Raw genomic sequence first — 18,805 nt, 5'->3', positions numbered from 1 at the left:
GGGAAGAAAACAGGACAGGCTGTCAGCCACATGAACCCCAAGGAACTCTGTGTTCTGTGCAACTTCCACAGCAGTTCAATTGATGAAGATCGGGGTATGCATGGGCTGTTTCTTTCTGAAGTTGATCATCATCTCCTTGGTGTTTTCGACATACAGTACAAGGTTGTTGTTCTTGCACAAGTCTGCAAAAAGCTCCACCTCCTCTCTGTAAGCATTCTCCTGGTTGCTCTGGATAATTCTGAATTTCTCATTTATACGTTTACTTACGACATCTTTTTCCCCCCAGTGTGTTACGCTTGCTGAAGTGTGACGGAACAATGTCACGTGTGAAATGTCAGAGCTCTCTGGGAAACAGAAATCTTGAAGAGTTTTGTTTTGTCAATTTTTGGAACGCCTTCAGCTTGTTACTTTTCTTCATCTTTTACTCGATATCTTAGTCTCTCTCTTTGTCTTGCAGCTCTTTTTACAGAGGTCCCACACGATATCACAACCCACAGTGGTGAGGATGTAGAGATGGCCTGTGATATCTTAGTCTCTCTCTTTGTCTTGCAGCTCTTTTTACAGAGGTCCCACACGATATCACAACCCACAGTGGTGAGGATGTAGAGATGGCCTGCTCCTTCCGTGGGGCGGGCCCTCCTTCCTACTCCCTCGAGATCCAGTGGTGGTACATTAAAAACCACAGAGACTGGCAAGAGAAGCCTGCTGATATCACTAATAATGTAAGCTTTAAAGAAAAACAGATTTCCATTTTTTTTTTCCTTTTCTTGAATATTGTAGATATATGTGGGGATTTCCAACCAGGGGTACTTTAGTTCAGGTAGCACTTTTTTAGTTCATCTGGTTAGTTGTTTTAAGGACTTAAAATCAAACATAAATAGTTTAAATAACCAGCTGAAAAGCAATGAATAACTTCAACCTTTTTCATTGGTATTATTTGAAATTAACCCACAAAATCATGTTTGAGCATTTATGGAAATGTATATTATTTCTTAGTGTTGACTGTTCTAATTCATCTTAATACTATTCTATCTTTCAAAAAGTCTGTTACATTTTCTCATAGTGACTACCAAACCCAAATTATTTTCCACAGTAGTTACTAATCACAGTTTTGTGCTTTACAGTGTGCAAAATTGAATTTTTAGCTAAATTTGCTTTGATTCTGTTTAAACTAAAAATTCTTAGAGCACTTGCCTGCTGTTTGAAGTCGTAACACCTATTGTCTATTTTTCAAGCTGTGGTCATTGCAGCTGAATACAAACCACTTCCAAGAGAGGGGACACTTCTGACAACTGCTTGGACTGAGCCTAAATTTGGCCCTATATCAGTGGAAATGAAATGTAGTATTAGCAATGGCAGAAACCCTCTGGCTTAGAAATGAAGGTACAATTGCTGATTTGCATTTGTCAGCACTGGGGGAACAGGTTGACTCTCTCTCATGGGGGAGCTCAGGCTCCCCTGTTGAGCCTCTAGACACTATAATTGGTGCTGAAAAAGAAACAGATTTTCAAACTCTCTTCTTGCTCCATGTATAATTCATACCTATGCCCAAAAGAATACCTCTGTGCTTCTGCATACCCAATCACACACAGTCTCTCCTACTCAGAGACATTCTTGGTGGTAGAATGTGTGCTTGTACACACACACACACACATTTAAACATGTCGACATAAGTATGCACACACATACATGTAAGGCTGAACAGAAGAGACAGTGGCAAGCCTCTGAAAACATCTGACTCGTTTATTCATGTTGCTCCAGTATGACATTTCTTGCAATTAAGAATTTAGAAAAAAAAAAAAGGCCGCCTCAACTACTTTACCCATGTTTCTGTGCAGGTTGTAACACTCGGGGAGATGTCCAAAGATGGCACCAAAATTAGTGTGAGTATCATCAACTGTCTTCCGACATAAAGTCATTATCAATAAGACAAACTTCTTTGCATCATGATTTGCTTATATCATGAGTGCAAAAGACCTTCAAGACACTTTGTCTGTCATTATTATTAAAGGGATAGGTCGCCTCTTTTGACATGAAGCTGTATGACATCCCACAGTGGCAATATCATTTATGAATATTTTCTTACCCCCTGCTGTGTCCTGTGAGCCGAGTTCCAGCCTCGTTTTGACGTTGATGAAGGTAGTCCTGCTAATTGGCTGGGGTTGCATTCAAAAGAGTAATACGTCTGCATCGCAAAATCATCACGCAGTGATACGAAGGGAGAGAAAATAGCACCAAGCGATTGTGAGGTCTGACTTTTTCCTGGACAACGATTTTGTGATGCAAATATATTACTCTTTTGAACGCATATTGTTTTGAGAAGCAAAACGCTTTATTTTTGTAGCCCCAGCCAACTAGCAGGACTACTTTTGTCAATGCCAAAACGAGGCTGGAACTCGGCTCACAGTACGCAGTAGAGGGGTAAGTCAATGTTCATAAACGATATTGCTAGTATGGGATGTCATACAGCTTCATGTCAAAAGAGGCGAACTATCCCTTTAATATAAAATATTCTGAAGTGCCCGAACCCTTTCAAACACCACTTTACTGTATGTGATGTCTAGTTTAGAATATGTTGCCTTTGTCCTCACTAGGTGGTAAAAGTGGCTGGTAGCAACATCTCCCACAAGCTTCGTCTCTCCAGCATCAAAACATCAGACGAGGGCACCTACGAGTGTCGTGTTATTGACTACAGCGGTCCCGTGGCCCAGCACCACCGTGTCCGGGCCTACCTCCAGGTGGAGCCCAAGAAGCCTGAGGAGTCAGATGATGAACAGCTGCAGGAACCAGGAACCAGTCACAGGAGAGTCACCCACATTCCCCCCAGCGTACAGAGGGAAGGGGACTGAGGGCGGGAACGACTGGCAGCACGGCTGACTGTAATGAGAGCTGTGTGTTTTAGAGTGAGCAGTCTGCCCGTCTGCATGTTCATGACTTGTCTTTGTAAAGAAGGACTGTCATCGCACACTTATCACTGCACAGTTGACACACTGATTCTTAACTGGACGCTTTGTGTTTAATGGTTTGTTATTCGGTCGTTCATGTTGTTTGGATGCCAGTGCTGTTTAATGCCAGTAGAGGGCACTGACAGTACATCTGTGGTATTTTTGTTGTTTTGTATGTGTACTTTTTGAAGTTGCTTTAATCTTATATTAAAATAGCACTAAGGCTGTGTTAAGAAATAAGAGCATTTCTTTTCTAATTTAATTTTGGATGTAATATAGTAAACTTTCTTTAATAGTAAACCCAACAATGCTTTTTCAGTGAGACAGGGCAGAGCCTCTCGATTTTAACCAGTTCTGTTCTCTTGCACAAAATTGCTTGATTAAAAACCACAGTATTTCACGATGAATGCTTTCAAAGAGAGGAAGAATAATTTAGGATTGTTTTATTTGAATTCATCTGAAAATTCTTCAAAGTGCATTGCTTTAATTTTCTGTAACCTTGAGTGACAAAAAAAATCAACATTTAGCTCTCTAAATTAGAAAAAAAATGTCTGTCACCGTGCAAATGTATGCCTTCAGCACAATAAGCCAATATAGAAACTCTTCTGTATATTCACTTTTTTCACTGAAGACCTTTACCTTCACCACTAAAATAAAGTTTCTCTGTGCTGCTTGACCAAATAATACAACCATAACTACATCACACAATGTTAATGACACCAAATCTTTGCAATTTCTTTCTCACTTGCAGTATGTCTTAGAGTCTTTATGAAGAATGTAATTTAATTCTCACATTTTGACTGTTTGTTGTTGGCGCTGCTGTTTGATATTTGTTCTGTTAAATGTACATTTGTTTGGTTCATCTTTTTCTTTGTCCTTTTGTGGTAATATACGTGCTTTATCAAAATAAGCTTTCAGGGAAGTTGCTTGCATTTAACGATGTGCAGGCTGACTCCTGATTAAAAAGCCTTTTAAAACAAAACATGGGCACTGAGATGCAATGTTTCTGAGAAGTCTTACATACATACATTTTGCGTACTCACTTGATCCTCTTTAGAGCTGCAGGAGTGAGGGGCTGGAGCCATGGAGACTTGAACATAGCAAATCAGACATAATTTGCCAGTTGTCCTTATTCACATTTACTGCATATTGGACACTCAATTGTACTTTCTAAAGCAATTGTAGAATTAAAAAAAAAAAAATAAATTCTATCTTGAAGGTTCATATCTTGAAAGATGTGACACAAGCGTATTTTATAAAGCTTAAACTTACAAATGGTAGGTGGAATTAATTTTTTGTTCATTTCTGGCAAAAGTAGTTTAAAAACAGATATAACCTTTTTAATGCATTGGGCAATTTGATTTAGACTTTATCAGAAATGTACACATGTATTGTTCTGCATTTGTTTCCCATAAAACTTGTGTTTAAAACTGCATGAAAACATGAAAGGGTTTGTGTTGCAGCCAGTTAACGTACAACACAAGCAGTGCACCCTGCAGAAGCTCTCCAAACTTGGTGTTCAACACAGAAGAATTTATCTTTCTGACCAGCAGAGAGCAGCACTTCTTTATGCACGTGCACAAATGCTTCCGTGTTTAAATGCAGTGCTGTAATGCTCAAAGAAAGAAGAAAAACAGAGAATTGATTTTCATGGACAGCTGCTGTTTTTTTAATGCAGAAATTCAATTGATTCCTTTGAAAGGAAAACGGAAAAAAACCCTTAGGCTCCCACCATCTGTAAACTGTGCCTCTTTTCCTGACACACCCTCTTTCGAACTGTAAACTAATCCCAACTACACATATCTATATATATATATATACATATATATATATATATATATATATATATACACATATATATATATACATATATGTATATACTGGCAATGGTGCTGTGAAGGAGTAAAAGTGGGCAGAGGACCTAAAGGTATAGGATATGACTAGAAAAAAGGGTCAAAGAAATTACAACTGTGAATAAAGTTTCTTTTTTTTGCCATTACCCTGCGTTGAAAGGAAAGTTTATGGGGTTTGCATGACAGAAAATACAAAAACAAATTAATCATCGTGTGAAAGGAATTTATAGTACTCTTTTAAAGATGAAAAAGAAAAACACTTCACATTGCAATGGCAGTTCATTCTTTGAGAATGATGTATATGCCAGGTGCAAGGAGAGAGGGGGAACCGTGAGCTTTGGAAATCTCTTCAAGATGAATGCAGGGTGTTCTTATTAGTTCCATATGCGAGGTCAAATGTGAGGAAACACTTAAATCGGCATGTTAACAGTGAGAGGAGATGCTCCCACTGCAGAGGAATGTTTGCTGAGTTACAGCTTTTAATGCTGTCAAACACTACTCCATCAGTTTATGAAATATTTATGATTTATTCACAATCAGCTGACGAAGGACAGTATTTATTCATATTTACTGCATACCCCTTCATGTGATACGTGACAAACACCAAATTCTGCAGTAAATTGCCTGTCCCATGCAGTAGATAGAATATGCATTCAGAATATCACATTTTAATTGTAAATATCAATCTCAATATTGCAGTACTCGATTCACAAAAACAAGTTTTGACTTCTTGCAACATTATCACAAAATGATAAAATATGTAACAGTCTTTTAAATGTAGTATTTGTTTAAGTGCTTGAAATACTAATTATTACTGCAGACTGTGACAGGAAACGGTAACTATTGCATAATAAAGTTTTGCATGCAGTTGCAGTATTTAATTAGCCTCATAACTCAAGTTAAAATGTCTAGTGCTCTACAGCAGCTAACATACAGAAACTGCAAAGAAAGCAGTGAGAGGAGAGAATGAGTATATATATTTGAACAAATCTCATGTTTGTATATTGCTAAAGCCGTTTTGAAAAGAGGGCTAAAGACATTTCTGTCACATGGACTGTAAAAGTTTTACTTTCCAATAATGACATTTCTGTAGCCCTTGACGTGGCACAACTTGTTACTATCGAAGTCGACCACCAGCTTTCTCAGGCCAGAATGGGTCGGAGTGAAGTAGATTTTAACTTTGGCATCTTCCCCGGGTCCTACCGTGCAGCCCAGCCTGAAAAATACACATGAAGTATTAAAATTCCGAAAGCAGCTGGAGGACTTTATCACAGTCCATACATTTAATAAACATTCGGATTATCTATTACTGCTAACAGGAGAACTCATAATATTTGTGACTATATGGAAAGTATGCAAACATAGCTGCAGTGTTTGAAATTCTCAGCAGAGGAGTTAAAGTAAACGAGAGTACAGATTCAGAAGGTGGATCATGTAGACGCATCCTGCTGTCAGAAACTTAGTGCTGAGTTTATGTCTCGTAATTAATTAGACAAACATTACGTAGCTCAGTTGATACAATCTAAACACACAAATAGATTCATAGAGAGATTACAGCTGAACAATGAAACACCTCTCTGGTAATTAATTCTCTTTAAATCTCCTGTCTGCTCTGGTAATCCCCTGCACAGTTTGTTTCTGTAACAGTGTGTTCCTGTCCCGACTAACAGCGGCACATCCAGACAGAAATCTGGGTTCTGCACTGACACCAGGGCAACAAATTATAAAACAAAACAAAAAAAAACTTATTTCGGAATCTGGGAGTCAAATATGGTAACCATGGTGTATTTTTTAAGGGGCCAGATGATCATTTCGCCTCTTTAGTATGTTAAAGAAAGATATTTGAATTTCTCTGACTTCTAGTGGGAAAACAAGGAACCTGGTACAACCTCTCAGAGATGATGGTTCCCCCAGTCAGGTTGGCCCCCTCGATGCTGAAGCAGCAGTTCTCCAGTGGCTCTGGTAGAGGGTTTTGGAGGGTGATCTCAGCAGCTAGCTTCCGATTCTCCTTTGGTTCACCCAGGATCTGAGGGAAGCGGTCAAATCTAAGTGTTAGTTAATCAAAGTCTGATATTGTGTACTGTACTCCACAAGTTTGCGTCAGCCAAGCCCTCTGATAAACAGAAGTGCATGAACTGGTGGGCCAGTAAACTCCATACCTGTTCTGCTGAACGGTACTTAATAATTGATTCAGAGCTTTTCAAAACATCGACAGACTTCAAGATAAGCTAAAAAATATAAGAAAACAGCCAATATGCCTGATTACAACACTGATAAGAAGCACCAACAGTCATCAGACAGTCAAAGACAAACAAGCTACTGCACGCCGCACTGAGTTTATTTACTCAGCAACCTGATAATATATTCAACAGTCAAATGTGACAGGTGTAATAAGAATGTAACTAAAGACAGAGTACCAAAGAGGGTCTGTTTAATAGCAAAGTCTGGTTTGGGCTTGTGTGTTCCATCAAAAGCATACAACATTAATTAACTGTTGGGATCCTGGCTAAATTTCATCCTTTGTGTTTCTCATTTTTATATCTCTGGGCAGAGCATTAAACTTGCATATCTCACACTGACGCATTCAAACTCCGCAGTACAGCATATCAATCCTGGCTCCTCACTCCTTGCCAGTTCATACTTCAGTCAATACGATATTGACTTAAACCTCACCCCTGCTCTCTCAGGATAACAACAGTGTCTGTCTGCCTCTGCCACGGTCTTGCTTAATGCATTTAGCTCAGCCCAGCCTGCCACTCAACCTCAGCTCCTGCACAGTCAAAACTAAATCTTAAAAAGCCTGCAGTGAAATAGTTGTAGTCAACTTCACCTCTGAGTCTGCTTGTGGGTCCCACAGTTGATATCAAATGAGATGCTTATTTGAGGGACAAATGCATGTTTTTGGTGTCTGCTTAAGAACCAATAACATTTTATTTCCTAAACCATATTGACTTGAACTGGATCAGGTTGGTCTGAATCACATAGTGTATCAAATTATGGTTTTGATGGTTGCTTTATGTAAATGTTGTATGACAGGATGAAAGCCCATCGCCTCCAACTAAACCTCTCAAAAACTGAACTGCTTGTCTTCTCAGCCAAACCAACCACACACCACAGAATCTGCATCCAAACTGAATCCCTATTTCTTGCTCCATCAAAGGTAGCTAGAAACTTGGGTGTCATGATTGATGACCAACTAACCTTCAAAGATCATGTTGCCTCCGTTGCTCGATCATGCCGCTTCGCTTTGCTAAACATAAGAAAGATCAGGTCATACCTAACCCAACACGCCACCCAGCTCCTGGTGCAGGCCATGGTTATCAACTGCAACGCTCTCCTAACTGGTCTCCCAGCCTGTGCTGTGAAACCGCTGCAGGTGGTCCAGAACGCGACGGCGCATCTGGTCTTCGATCAGCCGAAAAGAGCACACGTCACCCCTCTGTTCATTGAACTCCACTGGCTACCCATAGCCCCCCGCATCAAATTCAAGTCACTGATGTTAGCCTACAAAGTCCTTAATGGAACGGCTCCCATCTACTTGAATGCTCTTGCAAAGGCTTGTGTCACAACTCGATCACTCCGGTTGTCACAGGATTATCATCTAGCAGTGCCTACACCACGCTGAAGACAATCCAGACTTTTTTCATGTGTCTTTCCACGGTGGTGGAATGACCTACCGAGCTCTACCAGAACAGGGGTGTCCCTGAATATCTTCAACAAACTCTTTAAGACCCAGCTCTTCAGAGAGCATCTCCTATCCTAGCACTTACCCTGTACTTCCCTACCCCATCTACTGCACTTTATCTTTCTGTACTTCCCTCTATGTCTGCACTCCATCTCTAAACTGTCACCCCTGTCACCTCTGACAGTCTGACTACAGGTTTCCTTCCATGTAGCTTATTGTTAGCTTTGATGTTAGCTGTAATGTTATATCCTCATTTGTAAGTCGCTTTGGATAAAAGCGTCTGCTAAATGCATAAACATAAACAACATAAACATATGTATGAGATCAATGACAGTGCATCAAAATGTATTTTATATTAGCACAGCCTCAAGGTTGGAGATGTACATCTTTTTGTCTTGAAGGTAGAATAGGCCAAATATTATTTCGAAAAAAAAACAACATACAGAATCACGCAAAATTGACCCCTGACATTAATGTTTTGTTGATCCACTACAAAAGTTAAGGTGGTGTATTTTTATGTACAGACAACCCTCTCGGTTGTCTGTACATAAAAGGATTACCATTGTTTTTTTTCTTGTTTTGGAGTCCGGGACATTTTTAGGCTGCAAATCTTTAAGAAAAGTGTGTGCAAACCACAGCCAATGAATGTTTTCACCTTCTTCTGAAAGAAAAATAGTCTTTGCTATACATACATTCAGACTCAACATTAGCATTGTGAAGGAACTTTAATTTTTTTTTTATTTATTGTCATAGTACTCACTCTGACTTTGATTTCAGGATTCACCAGTACAATGTTCCTCGCTGCCAGTGTGGCCTCTCTGGTGGAGTAGTCCAACACCAGAGCTGCCAGACGGATCAAGTTGTCCTCAGTGAGCTGGCCACCATACTTGGAGTAGTTCAGCCTTAGTGGAACTTTCCTCTCTAGCAGGACACAAACAAATTTTTTTTGTCTGAATGCAATGAGTCACATTCAGCATCAATCTCATGCCATGACCACATCTGGCTTACCTGCTCCTGGTGAGAGCTCAACATTGAGCAGGTCTTTAAAACCACAGTTCCCTCCTAAAAACCCATTGTAGGACAAAGCGCATGATCCAAACGCCAAGCGACACTTCTTCTCGCTCTGAGTGTTATTGGTAACAACAGCAAACACGTCAAAGTCACAGCCCTTCCTCATGTCTGATGTCACTTCGATAGTGACGTGTAGGCCGGGATCCTGCTTCTGATGGAGTAGCTTGTTTTGGTGGTCGGCCTTTTTGAAAGCCTCTCGCTCTTCATCTGATCCTGCAAATATGTAGGGAGAGACACAAAACAATCAATAATAGAGGCCTCAAAGTTTAAGTTTTGCCATCCAGAAATCACCTACTATAATACATTTTAGGAGAGAAGTGACTAACTTTATATACAGTAAGAGCAATGCAAATGCTAATAAGAAATGTGGCAAATAACAGAAACTGACATTAATTTCAGCAAGAGGTACGCTGAAAGAAAAGTTATAACTACAAGTTATACAAGTTATAACTCCTGTCGTGAATTTTTCTTATACAAGGGAAAAAGAATAGTTTGCATTATTTTGACATTAGCAGAGGTTAATCTGTCAAGTTTGCCTACATATATCCCACAGTGCTTGCTACCTTCGGGGTACTTGTAGAGATGAGTTATGTCCTCTCTGGCATCACTGCCCACACTCTTAGTGCTGATCTTCTGGCCCACCACTGTAGTGGTGGTTACCTTTGAGGTGCTGCCGTCTTTTTTCTTCATGAATGTAACGACATCAGCATTGACCTCAGCAAAGACAAAGGGAGCATCATACTTGGACGTGAGCTGTCCTTCCTTGATGGCCCTGACAGGGATGGGGCCACAGCAGTACACTCCTGTAGGAAGGAGAAAATGCCAAACCAAATACTGACTCACCCTCTTAGCCAAAAGATTTGAATGAAATGAAAAGAAAGAAAGAATTAGGTATAAATTAAGTATTTTAAATCAATTTTAAAAAGAACAGTTGTTTACCTCCACTTTTCTCCTGGGGTGTGGGGTCACTGGCCTGCCAGCCATTAAAGTCAGATTTAAGATCGGGCCTGGTCATCCAGCTCTCTACCCAGCAGTGATAATTCCTGCAATACAATAAACATCATCCACTGGACCGCAACAGCTCAGAAAGACACCTATGCCCACGCTTGTTCTGATGTCAAACCCAGGGGATGTTCACAGGAAGTGCTTCATTTTCAAGTTAATAACCGTATTCTCATTTTACACATATGTCTCAAACTATTCATTTTTACTTTGCAACATTTTGACGGGTATACTAACAGCAACATATCTTCAACTCTTAAAGACCGAAAAGAATTTAAGAATAATAGCTATTTGAGCTGTGGGCAGCTCAGCTGTGGGTTGAGGTCTCAGTCCTGAAATGTGAAAGTATGTGTAGATCAGACCACCCTTTTGGGCCATCTGTGAAAATTGTTTGACCAAATATCTAAATCAGAGGTCTTCAACAGGGGGTCCGCGACCCCCAGGGGGTCCGAGGAGGTACTGCAGGGGGGTCGCGAAATCTTTGGTTGATTAGACGATTTAAAAAAATAAATAAATAAAAAAATAAAATAAAATAAAATTCAAACAGTTTTTTCTCACAAATTGTGTGCAAACGTCTGCCATCCACAGATGCTTTGAGGATTCATTGTCCCATCTACATGCATGTTTAGAGTTAAAATCTGTGGATTATTTGAATAGCTCAGTGTTGTATGCAAGATGTTTATAAATGGCAGTGGCACGGCCACCTTGTACCTTGCACATGTTTAAAATAAAAACATGAATATATTAACCTGTGTATTATTTGAATAGCTTAGTATTGAATGTACAATAACAGAGTAGCTATGTTTATACACGGCACTAGGCCCCGTTAAATATAAAACACAATTGTATGCCATTATAAATAGTAGGGGGGTCCCTGCTCCAACTCTCCATCAGTTTGGGGGTCCCTGGCCTGAAAAACGTTGAAGACCCCTGATCTAAATGTATGCCAGACATGTGGTTTGGTTGCAGGATCATCAATCTTACTCACTTTATCTGTGATTGTTTATAGCACTTTGTTCTATCAATAAAAATACCACTTGAATAGGGTCTAACCAGATCATTTCTTTGGATTGAATGAGTTCCCCATTTTCTCCGATGTAGCGCTCAATCACCAGGTTGCTGTTGGTATCGTGGGCAGACAAGTAGTTGGTTACAACTCGACAGGGGATACCCAGGGCTCTGGCAACTGAAAGAGAAGTTTTAAAGGAAGAGCAAAAATGTACATCACAACTACGTTTTTCCTTAGTTGGTGATATGTTGTGTCTGCCTGAGAAAAACTAAGTGTGTTGTCTGGAGATAGGCCACCAGCTCGACTCTGCCCTATCTCACCCGAGCAGGCCACTGCAGCAAACACCCAGCACTGTCCATAGCGAACAGGCTGACAGGACTGGGTGTCCCAGTTACGCAGGATCTCCATACTGCCCCGCCAAAACATGGGGCTCACACCTCCTTCATAACCATCCGTCCATTTCCCCAGCAACACTCCTTTGTCGTCATTACAATTCACCTGCCAGGTAAATAAAAAAAACAGTGTAAAAGTCATCATTTAAAATGCATGTGTTTTCTGTTTAATCTAAGGTTATGTTATTAGTGGAGAAACATCTATGCAAATAAAGACGCAGAGAAGAATAAAATAGAAAGTGATAAGTCATACCATGGCGCTCAGCACTCGGGACACATAGATGGGATTTCTTCTCCCTGAATAATCTTTGCCAGGATCGCGAAGACATTTCGGGTTCATGTCTAGAATCCTCAGGCAGATATCCAGGATTCCACTTTCAAACTGCACCAGAGTGAAATACATATCATGCTGATTAGTTGTTTGCAAGCGATAAAAATAAAGATGAAATTAGAAGACTTAGATCAAAGATATATATACACAGAAAAGTAGATGCTTAAAACTGTCGTAAGGGAGGCTAAAATTGCACAAATAATGTTAACATTTATCAGATGTAAAAGAATAAAGCTCACTTTATCAGATCTTCACAGTTCATAGTCAGATATACTATAAGGTTACAGTTTCTGCCCTACTAAAATGATAAGCAGATATTTTATCCTATCAGAATGAGTGCAATTCAAAATTCCTCAACACTCTGGCTCAAAGGTAGCTTGTTTGATTGATTGTATGCACATTGGAATGAGGCTGACAGTGTTAATGTTGGTTTTGGTACCTGGCCAAAGTTCCAGGGAGTAGCTATTTGATATTTGTAGCTGCCCCGAAAGATGATTCCATCCTGAGACAAGACATACTCAGCCAGACTCTGCTCATTGTCCATATATACTGCATCCCCTGTTACCATGAGACAATACAAATAACGTTCTGAGACAAGTCATAACTGGAATATGGCAGAGAAAGTAATGATGTCAATTTCTTGGAAGCGAATCATATTTCTTTATGGTCACAGATGAATTACTGGACTGAAATACAAGCATTCCACCACCAAGTGGCTCTTATCCTTAACCCACGCTGGTGTAAAACATGATCATCAAAGCACTTTCCATCAAAACAACATCCACTCAACAGACAGCTTGACACATGTGGTCTGTTTACCCACCTGGGCACCAGGGGTTAAAGAGCAGAATGAACTCAATCCTCAGTGACTGTCCAACAGTCAGGCTGTAGCGGCCGATAGGTGCGTCAGGTGCAGCGCAGAGAGACAGGGTCACCATGTCCCCGGGGGGACTGGTGACAGCAGCACTCCAACAGGAAGTGTCAATGTTAGGGGACAGACCAAAGGAGGCCCTGGTGCCATACTGCTCAGAGGGTTGAGGACCTGCATGTAACAGTGGATAAAGTTAGAGCCATGAGTCTAAAGCAAAGAAGCCAAGTGGTTTTAGTAAAACATTTGTGTCTGGAAAATCGACTCCCGCTGGTTCCAACCCTCCCGAAGTTGACTTCAAACATCTCTGGCATGTGGCCTCATTCGTGGGGAGCATAACTGTGTAATAGCAATGGCTGACTTCAATCATTTGTAAACGTGTCAGTCCCTTGACATCTTCCATTCAATGCAGCCAACAATAACAAGATTTTCCATGACTCTCTCTGGTGGGATATAGGGTCCATTCAAATATGCTTTGACTTTAAAAACCTGATTAGTGTTATCTGTGGTTATACAAATGTTTCCCTCTTGGCAAGCAACATTTCCTGTAAAATAAGTTGTGCTTGCTGGTGTGTAACAGTAGTCTTATCACACTCTTCACAAGAGCTTTATCCAAATATTAGAAAAGAAGACGAGAAGATAGTTTTCAGTGTTTGCGTTCTAAAGACAAATATTGAAGGATACAATCTCGAGCTCCCAACAAGAACAGAAAAGTCCATTAAAAATTGCAGAAGACGTGAGGGAGGGCTTAAGGCTAACAATGGAAACAACACAACATCTTACAGTTATAAGGAGTAAGCCAGCAGTATTGCAGATGACTGAACAAGATCACTCCCTTTTCCTTTCCTTTAACATTGCTGCTCCTTTTCCCTTCAGGATTTTGTACAGGCAACAAGAAAGTCAGTGGACAGACACATCCTGAATGAGAGGATGTAACCACAAAGCTTTTCCTCTGACCTTCTGACACTAATATTTTATGCTTAGATGTAGTGCCAGTGACCACTACACAAACAGAAATGTATCTGGAAAAAAATAAGTTTTGAATATATAGTATAATCTAAGAATTACTCAAAAGAGCAGTACCTGTTTCAGCAATGCAGTGAAGAGAGCTGACTCCCGGCTGGTAGCTTCCAGAGCGAAGGTACAGGCTAATTGAGAACGACTGGCCTCTCCTCACAATGAGCCGATCCACTCCATTGAGATCAGTGCGATGGTCAGTGTTGTTAAACTCGCATTCCAGGTTCAAGTGACTGATGTCCAGAGCTTAAAAGAAGAAAAGGCAAATAAATGCAAAGTATGACTCTTTTGAAATCACGTTTCTTTCAAGCCATAACATTCAACCCAGTCTAAGGGCAAAATGTGTAATGGTTACATAAATCAATCCATTAATTTGTGTCCACAAACATGATTTTTTACTGTTCTTTTTCTTTTTTTTTTCACTTTTTCACTGAACATGAAAATATCTCAACATTTCCTGAAACACTCATAAATGTTGCATAAAATTCTGTATTTGGAGATCGGAGGGGCTTGTGGATGGCTCCAGATATTGAAATACCAAGTGGGAGAGTCAAGATCGAGTCCTATTCTGACTACTGGTGGCTTCAAGTAACTTTGAATGTCATTTCTGCAGCCAGTCGCTGTTTGCATGTGCGTATAATCACTGTTTTGTCCTTACACATCATAAACTACCACACTTGGTTAAGGTTAGGCACTAGAAACAAGGTTGTTAAGGTCAGAAAACATTGTTGTTTGCATTAAAAATGACCCAGTGATAAAACCCAGTGCATCAAAATATCCTTTGCCTGGAGCACTGGCTGCCAAGTCTCGCCCCCTTGGCTTAACATGCAAAACCTGTAGGACACACTAACCAGATGCCCCGTTAAAATCCATCAGAATAACATTTTTGTTAGAGGACATAAAAAAAGAAAGAAAGGAATAAAAGGGAGAGAGAAAGAGAGAATGAAAAACTGCAGATTTGGTCTTCATCAGTGTGAACACACAGTTTCCATTTATGCAATTTTTTCTTAAAAAAAAGACGGGGTAAAGTTTGTGCAGAGTATTCATCTGTATTAAATTAACTGGTTATCTTGTGATTATCATACAATGTCTAACAGTTACAAACACATTTTTTCACACTGAGCTGACTAGACTGTGGTTAAATATTGACTTCTTTAAGACACACTTGTGAATAAGGCCCACATTTTCTAAAAGTGTCAAGGTTTTGTTGCTACTTCCATTTTACAATGACTTTATTCTCTATAAATTTAATAATTTATTAACAGGATGTGATTTATGTTTGGAAAAGCTTTTATCTTTGGTCTACAAAGACATTACAGACACATGAAATCTGTCGACCGCAGGATGCTCTATGATTTACTAGATGGTAAGATAATTTAGTTTGGCTGGTCTGTATGTATTGATTTAACAGAAGGTAAACATAGATACTCTCTATACATTCACGGTCCTCCTTGGGGCCGTTTAGGATAATTAAGAGTCCCACCCTTTGATTTCCTGCTCGAAGGAAAAGCTAAAGTTATTTTACACTTCTCACACTTTGACTGTGCAAGCTGCTGTGTGACATGTCAGAGGTTAGCCTCTCTCCATATATCGTACCATAACGTTGTTAAGAAAAGCCCTAGACAGGCATGGAGCAGTGGTGTCAAGGCTGGGATAGACAGCTGCTTTATGAAGTCGACAGGGGATCATTTCTCAGGGTTTGTCTCGGGTCTGATCTTTTACTGATCTTGACCGTGGTCCAGCTCTTAACTGAACACATGCTGAAGTTTTGTGTGCAGGAATGATTAGAAAGGTTTTGCTGTGTTTAGTCTGTACATACTCATAAGTCACTTAGTCCTGATATGATCTGCTAAAATATGAGCATAGCACTTTAACACAGTAGTTATTTAATAGCAGAAACATCTGGGAAAGACAGCTTAACTGTAAAGACAATGGTGCCCACTCTCTAAAAATGAGAATAGTCAATTAATACCAGATGCAAGTCTGTGGCCCAAAGCCATAAGAAGAAAAAAAAGGCTAAAACTGTTACGATAAAGAGATCCGTCATGGTGCGGTAAGGGTGGATCCAGGTGCAGACACGGACGAGAGCCAAAAGTGAAGTTAAACGGTTTATTTTAAATACAGTATAAAGAAAAAGCGCAGCAAAACTGGAAAACTGAAAAACTATACTGAACATAAAACTAATAAGATAACAAAACCAGACTGAATACTTGCAGAACAGAACTGACGAAGAAAACCATGGACCAGGGACATACAGACGAGTAACACAAGGAATACAGACGTATAAGACGAGGAATATAGACGAGGATCCGGCGAGGAGTGGTGGAACTAGAAAGACATATATACTGGGGAGGTGATTACTGGAGCAGGAATTGGTGGCTGATTAGTAACAGGTGAGAGTGAAGAGAGCAGAGGGCAGGAGACGGACTGAGGAGAGAGAGAGAGAGAGAGAGAGAGAGAGAGAGAGAGAGAGAGAGAGAGAGAGAGAGAGAGAGAGATGGCAGAACACAGGGGGCGAAGGAGAGCACACCAACTTTGAAAATGAATCTAACACAAAGAACACACAAGGAGCAACAAAACACAACTGAATACCGAGAAAGAGAACCAAGGTGAAACAAAGACTGAGCCAACACAGAAGACACCAAGAACACTGAACAAAAACACCAATAACCAAGTCCAAAAACATAACCAAAAACCCAGATCCTGACAAGATCATCCTTTCTGTAGTAATTTTGCTACACAACTTTCTTGAAGAGGCAACAATATTTGCTCCTAAACTGCAGTGCACCACACTGTAACATTTGTTTAAAGTGAAGTAGGTATGGTTTTCCAGATGGTACACACATGTGGTGTAAAGTCCTGCATCCCTGACTTGCAGCTAAATCTGTAGAGCTGCTCAAATCCAAAACTAAACACACAAACAGAGATTCTTGAGCTATCGCCTTGCATCACTAACCTTTGCATAATGTGTATGCCAATTTGCCCAAACTCTACCAACCATGACCCCCCTCCACCCCCTTCCCCACCCCCAACACTACAGAGGGACTTTCTCATCAGCAACACTGAGCACAGTAAGAGCCTTAAAAGGAACTTCAAACAAAAAACTGACTGGTACAGCAACTACTATTTTAATCCTGGAAATACGTATAAGCAAACACTACAGTAAAAGAACTTCTTCAGTTCTCCAGGTAACACCCATGCTGACTTCAAGTCTCCATCACAGGCCCTTTTGATTTCAAATGAATGCTTTGTGCCTGACAGACAGATGGAAAACCTGTGTCAGAGTGTCCAACAAGAATTTGTTTGTATTTGTATTTAGTCGCTCCAGTAGACTGACTTAAAGACCCTGGAAGTGTAGAAAAGAGCAAATATACAGGCTGGGAAGGTACGTGCGCTTATTAAAGTTCTCTGTTGAGTATAAACATACAATAACATGTGTATTCAACCAAAATGTGTTAGACAGCCTTCCTCGGACATTCTTTATCTGCTTCACTTCTTCACTTAACACCCAGCTGACAGATAGATCTTTAACCCCTAGAAGGTATTCAAAACAAACATGGACATTACTGAGGAGCTTGGAGAGTTCTGGATGTCTTCACAGGGGTAAATAGCAGACTTTTTTTTTTTTGGAGGGGTTGTGAAAGCTTTTAAAGATAGCATCAATCAGTGGAAGCTCCAGTTGCTCTCAGCTGCTATAAGTGCCAGGGTCCAAGGGCTGTTATCATCTGCTCAAACATGGGGGTGAACTGTTTCTCTGGATCTCCAGCACCCAATATAGACAGCATTTACTCCACCACTATGCCTCTGGGTAGTTTGCTTGCTGATTACAAAAATACCTATGAAAGTTTTACCCTCCAGGATATGCACTTCTCAAAACACTGTATCCGTTACATGTAATCATAAACATCCACACCGGAGAGTGTGTCTATTGTGAACTAATTTAAATGGAACAGTCAATATTAAACTATGAACTTTTGTGCAACAGTGTAACCATTAAAGTAGTTAATTAGGCTGCTAGTGCTCTGGTCAGTTAAATGGCTAATAGTTTCCTCTCTTACAGCAACACTTATTGGCAGGTCTGCCAAAGTAAAAGCAAAACCTGGCCGCGTTCGGTTTCTCTTACCTTGCGTCATGACTCCAGCGGGGCTCTTAAACTAAAATGTTCTGATGAATTTTCAGCTCAGAGTGGAAAACGGTGTCTCTCTGCCGTTATGGCGGTCTTATTTGTAGTCCTTGTGCCAGCCAGTCATGGTGGGTGTGACACGACCCTCCCCATAACAGAGTGAGGAGCGAAAAAAAAAAACTGGACAAGCCTTGGTGCGAGCACTCACACGCGAGCGCCCACACACTATACATGAGCTTATGATTAATATACATTCATCACCCCCGCTGTATTTCACGGAACACTGTCGTGTTATCGAGAAGCTGTCGAGTCAGAACCAGATTGCAAATGCCTATTAACTTCAGTTATTTCTGCTCCCTGTTACTATTGTTTTATAGGATAGAATATAGGTTTTCACAGTCTTAATTACGAACAAATTAGCCCAACTTACGGTATGTCAACGTATGTTGAGTTGAAACATTTCAGCTGGTATGTAGCAACGCACGAAGAGAGAAATAATTCAGTTATGA

The 18,805-nt window shown here is 40.3% G+C and overlaps 2 protein-coding genes across 2 annotated transcripts; one reads left to right on the top strand and one right to left on the bottom strand.

Moving 5' to 3' along the window:
• Window positions 1-557: 557 nt before the first annotated feature.
• Window positions 558-3,927, top strand: vstm2lb (V-set and transmembrane domain containing 2 like b). Its single transcript, XM_075460560.1, is given in 4 exon segments — window positions 558-722; window positions 1,839-1,883; window positions 2,595-2,790; window positions 2,793-3,927. Coding segments are annotated over 4 exon segments (465 nt in total). The 5' UTR covers window positions 558-608; the 3' UTR covers window positions 2,903-3,927.
• Window positions 3,928-5,305: 1,378 nt separating this feature from the next.
• tgm2b (transglutaminase 2b) lies at window positions 5,306-18,442 on the bottom strand. The gene is made up of 13 exons (XM_075460559.1): window positions 18,297-18,442; window positions 14,240-14,419; window positions 13,112-13,330; window positions 12,728-12,846; window positions 12,211-12,339; window positions 11,886-12,063; window positions 11,610-11,742; window positions 10,494-10,597; window positions 10,118-10,357; window positions 9,492-9,767; window positions 9,244-9,404; window positions 6,688-6,824; window positions 5,306-6,014 (listed from the first exon to the last, which is right to left on the bottom strand). The coding sequence occupies exons 1-13, from the start codon at window positions 18,304-18,306 to the stop codon at window positions 5,864-5,866; spliced, it is 2,037 nt and encodes a 678-aa protein (XP_075316674.1). The 5' UTR covers window positions 18,307-18,442; the 3' UTR covers window positions 5,306-5,863.
• Window positions 18,443-18,805: the final 363 nt, after the last annotated feature.

This window comes from Odontesthes bonariensis, chromosome 3, assembly GCF_027942865.1.
Source record: "Odontesthes bonariensis isolate fOdoBon6 chromosome 3, fOdoBon6.hap1, whole genome shotgun sequence".
Taxonomy (NCBI): domain Eukaryota; kingdom Metazoa; phylum Chordata; class Actinopteri; order Atheriniformes; family Atherinopsidae; genus Odontesthes; species Odontesthes bonariensis.
The sequence above is the reverse complement of the archived record's forward strand: the minus strand, read 5'-3'. Positions and strand labels throughout refer to the sequence as shown.

Bases quoted from the DNA above. Each gene is read 5' to 3' on its own strand.
- tgm2b (XM_075460559.1), bottom strand. The intron at 12,340-12,727 runs GTACCAAAACCA...ACTCTGGTGCAG, and splicing joins CTCCCTGGAACTTTGGCCAG to TTTGAAAGTGGAATCCTGGA. The intron at 10,598-11,609 runs GTTAGACCCTAT...ATTGTATTGCAG, and splicing joins CAATCCAAAGAAATGATCTG to GAATTATCACTGCTGGGTAG.